This window comes from Penaeus monodon, chromosome 19 (genome assembly GCF_015228065.2).
Source record: "Penaeus monodon isolate SGIC_2016 chromosome 19, NSTDA_Pmon_1, whole genome shotgun sequence".
In the NCBI taxonomy this organism is placed as follows: Eukaryota; Metazoa; Arthropoda; class Malacostraca; order Decapoda; family Penaeidae; genus Penaeus; species Penaeus monodon.
Window position 1 is genome coordinate 1,846,920 of NC_051404.1, and position 394 is coordinate 1,847,313.

General features: G+C 43.7%; 1 protein-coding gene across 1 annotated transcript in view; it reads left to right on the forward strand.

Annotated features, from left to right (window-relative positions):
* Nucleotides 1-394, forward strand: part of LOC119584952 — a 1,186-nt gene that overhangs the window by 139 nt on the left and 653 nt on the right. The window contains exon 2 of the mRNA XM_037933551.1: nucleotides 226-394. This exon is cut by the window's right edge and continues 653 nt beyond it. Coding sequence (XP_037789479.1) covers nucleotides 226-394 — 169 coding nt within the window. The remainder of the gene's footprint in view (nucleotides 1-225) is intronic.

A 394-nucleotide genomic window follows, 5' to 3' on the forward strand; every position in this document is an offset into this window, starting at 1 on the left:
CATTTCCATTGTTAATTTTCAAAACTAAGAATTTGGCCTTTATCTTCAGTTACTATTCATGGGTCATTCCTTATATTGTTCACTTATATATATATAAGGGGGGGAAATGCTTGCTTCTATGTACTAGAAGTAAAAGAAAAAATCGTGTGGCAGTCGGCCTGAGAACTGAGCGGTGTATATATAGTAAACTTCGTATTCAAAAGGTTTTGTTTTTTTTCCCATTAGGTGATTCTGGTCGCTGTATCTTGTTGCTCAGCACAGCTGGTGTTGCCGTACGCGGCGCCCTGGGTGCTGCCTCAAGCGAAGCTGATCACTACCCCTGAGATCAAGACCGATCTCAAGACCGTTCCTTTGATCTCCCCTTACTCCCACCCCTTCGGACATCCCTTCGTGG